Raw genomic sequence first — 3,070 nt, 5'->3', positions numbered from 1 at the left:
CTTATGACAAATATTAATTCAGAGAGAAAGAACAGCTCATTAAATTAGCTGAGGAGGTTTCTGATCTCTTTCATTGTTTCACCTAAAACCACATGGGTGTCGTTTGTTTTCTGAATCTGAATTCATCTAATGTCCCATTCACTACCTTATATACATTGGTCTGTCCTCCATGGTCCATGGCCCACAAGATTGTTACCTTCCCAAACCACTCAGTTCACGTGCTTCCCTTCCAGGGTTGTGGCCAGGCTTGTTTATCATTGCTATTGAAACAGCCAGTGAAAAATCAAAAGTTGGGTTCACAATGAAAAGTGGTCAGGGGATCATCAGGCAATCACAGAAAAAATGACTAAAAATACTTTTGACAGAGGACAACTTCTATTGGACACTGAGATAGAATGAATTTTTCTGCCAGGGAAATGTGTTCATTATCAACTCTGGAAGAAAGCATATTGCGATTTAAAAACCAGCAACAACAGTTTCTTCCCTCTTTTCTCTTGTCCCGAGTCTTAGTCTGCTTCTTTACTTGTGTCTATTTGTCTGAGCGTTTTACTGTGCTGCTCTCAGTTTCAATCCAGCATAATGGATAATAAAATCAATGATTCTTAGTAGGTTGGGTACCCATAAAAAAAGCCTTTACTGATTTCTTTTGTCTTTTTTGTTTGAAGTGAACTTTTTTTCTATAAATAAAGACCTGAATCCACTTCAGTTTTATTTTCCTGCTTTTAGTTTAGTTTTGTTTTTGTTAGTCACTTAGACCAATATATAGATTGGAGGAATAAGAAATCTTGAGGGATTTTAAAAAAAGATGTACACTGTGTATATTTACACAGCTCATCTCTCAAGGAATGGAAATCAAAAGCAATATCATTTTAAACACTCGATGTAAATGGTTCTCTTTCTTTTCTCTGCCCCATCTTCCTCAATAACCTACCGCTCCCCTATCCCTGTTCCCTCCTGGTCCCTTGCCTACTAACAGTCATCAAAGTCTTATCTTTTCAAGTATAATCCAAGTTTTTTTATCTTTAATTTTCATTATAATGTTAGTGTTATTAAATATTTATATTTGTGAGATTGACTGAGTTTGCAAAGCATACTGTTTTTTTCCATGCCTCATGGTGTTTAAGACTTTTTTTTTCACGTAAGAATATAACTATATTTTCTTCTAGATAATAAGACTATTGGTTCAACACTTTTCAAATTTACAAGATACAAGGCTTAGAGCTGAGTCACTTAGTCCTTTTTCTCTTCTTATCACCTCCCAGTGCAGAATGTTTGCATCTTTTAATGGCCAGCATCCTCTTGGACCTACAGTTAGGCTCAACACATTCAAGCCTCAGCAGGACCTTCTTTGTGGTTTTAGCCTTCTTCCGGAACATTGGCTTTGTCTGCCCATAGCCACTCTGCTTCCCATCGCAGCGCCTCTTTCCTTGTGTGTACACGGAATCCTTGACCTTTTTATATTGGGTCACTTTGTGAGGTTGATGCTTGCCGCACTTCTTACAGAAAGTTCTTTGGGCTTGGGATACACTGACCATCTTTACAGAGATATGGTGTAAACGGGAACTGAGAGTCTGCGATCTTCGCCTCACTCCACTTGTGCCTATCCCGACAGTCATTTTGTTTTAATTGATGCATGATATTCTATTGCATGGAAGTACCAGGCTTTGTCTATTCCTTTATAATAGGTGTCTTTGGTTGTTTCCTTGTTTTTGATATTTTGGAAAATGCAGCAATAAACATAGATGTGCATATGTCTGTGTTGTATTCTTTATTTCTTGAGGGTATATATAAAAATGAAGAGACTACTAGATTATAAGACATTTGTGTTTGCATTTGTCTAAGGAAGTGTTATACTGACTTCCATAGAGATTTTAAAATTGTACAGTCCCACCAGCGATGTATGAGCATTACTCTTCCCTAACATTTATTATTTTGTGTTATTGAATTTTGATTCAAATGTGGGCTTCAGGTTGTATTTCATCATTGTTTTCATCTATTTTTCTCTTCTTCCTAGTGAATGTTAACATTTCTTCATATGATTGGTGGGCACCTAGATGCTGTCTTTACTGAATTGTCTATTTTTGACTTGTGCTTATTTTTTTATTGCATTATTAATATTTTTCTTGTTAAATATTGTAGTTGCCTACAGATTTTGGAGATTTGCCCTTCATCTGATGTATTATTACTGAATGGTTTTCTCAATCTGTGCATTTTTTATAAATTCTTTAATGAAGTCTTTCGATGTGCATAAATGTTGTATTTTGAGTCGGCCTCAGTTCTATACATTTCTTCTATACTGCGGATATGTTCACAGTGTGTTTGTGTCTTGTGTTAGCGCCCTTTAGTTTGTCCCTAATTTTTCATTGTTAGTCTTTATGTTTCCGTTTAGGTCTCTGATTTATGGTGAGTTCATTTTTGTACATGCTGTGCAGTATTGGTCCTCTGCATTAAAAAAAAAAATTTCCAGGTAAAGATCCATCTTAACTTGGATCTCTGAGAGAAAAGGCTACCTCTGCCCCACTTACTCGGCCTTAAACCTTCATCAAAGATTAAGTATCTATAGGTATTTGATTGTATTTCTGGGTTTTCAATTGTAATCCATTGGTCTTCGTATGAATTCTTGTACCAGTATCAGGCTGTTTTGTTTACTATAGCTATATAATATGTTTTAATGTCTGGGTGTTAAAGACCTCCTACTTTGTTTTAATTTATTAAGAGTGTTTTATTTATACCAAGTTTCTTTTCTGTCCATATAAGCCCTTACTGATTTAAGAGGCTTAAACCTATTCCCTTAGGAGAGTGTGGCAACAACAAAAAATTGCAGTGCACATTTGGTGTAACTGCTAAGTAGGATGATGTCTGAATGGTTGTGACAGAAATGCACGTGGAAGTCACAATGAACAGTGCTTTGGCTTACTGGTTAATCTAAGAATCCAACAGGAATTGCTTTAAGGGTTATATGTTAGACCAGGTAAACTAAAGAAACAAATTCATAGACACTCATACCTGTATAAGCAGGAGCTTTATATACAAGAGCAATTGATTATTGAGAAAACATACCAGCCCAGTC

At 35.9% G+C, this 3,070-nt stretch overlaps 1 protein-coding gene across 1 annotated transcript; it reads right to left on the bottom strand.

The window, feature by feature from the left end:
- Positions 1–1,226: 1,226 nt before the first annotated feature.
- LOC101656774 (60S ribosomal protein L36a-like) lies at positions 1,227–1,535 on the bottom strand. The gene has a single exon (XM_013008701.1). The coding sequence runs from the start codon at positions 1,533–1,535 to the stop codon at positions 1,227–1,229; it is 309 nt and encodes a 102-aa protein (XP_012864155.1).
- Positions 1,536–3,070: the final 1,535 nt, after the last annotated feature.

Source organism: Echinops telfairi, unplaced genomic scaffold (genome assembly GCF_000313985.2).
Source record: "Echinops telfairi isolate 266 unplaced genomic scaffold, ASM31398v2 ScPeMD7_7447;HRSCAF=8485, whole genome shotgun sequence".
Taxonomy (NCBI): Eukaryota; Metazoa; Chordata; class Mammalia; order Afrosoricida; family Tenrecidae; genus Echinops; species Echinops telfairi.
This window is presented reverse-complemented; position numbering and strand designations above follow the sequence as displayed.

Coding starts and splice junctions, on each gene's coding strand:
- LOC101656774 (XM_013008701.1), bottom strand. CDS start 1,535: ATGGTCAGTGTATCCCAAGCCCAAAGAACTTTCTGTAAGAAGTGCGGC.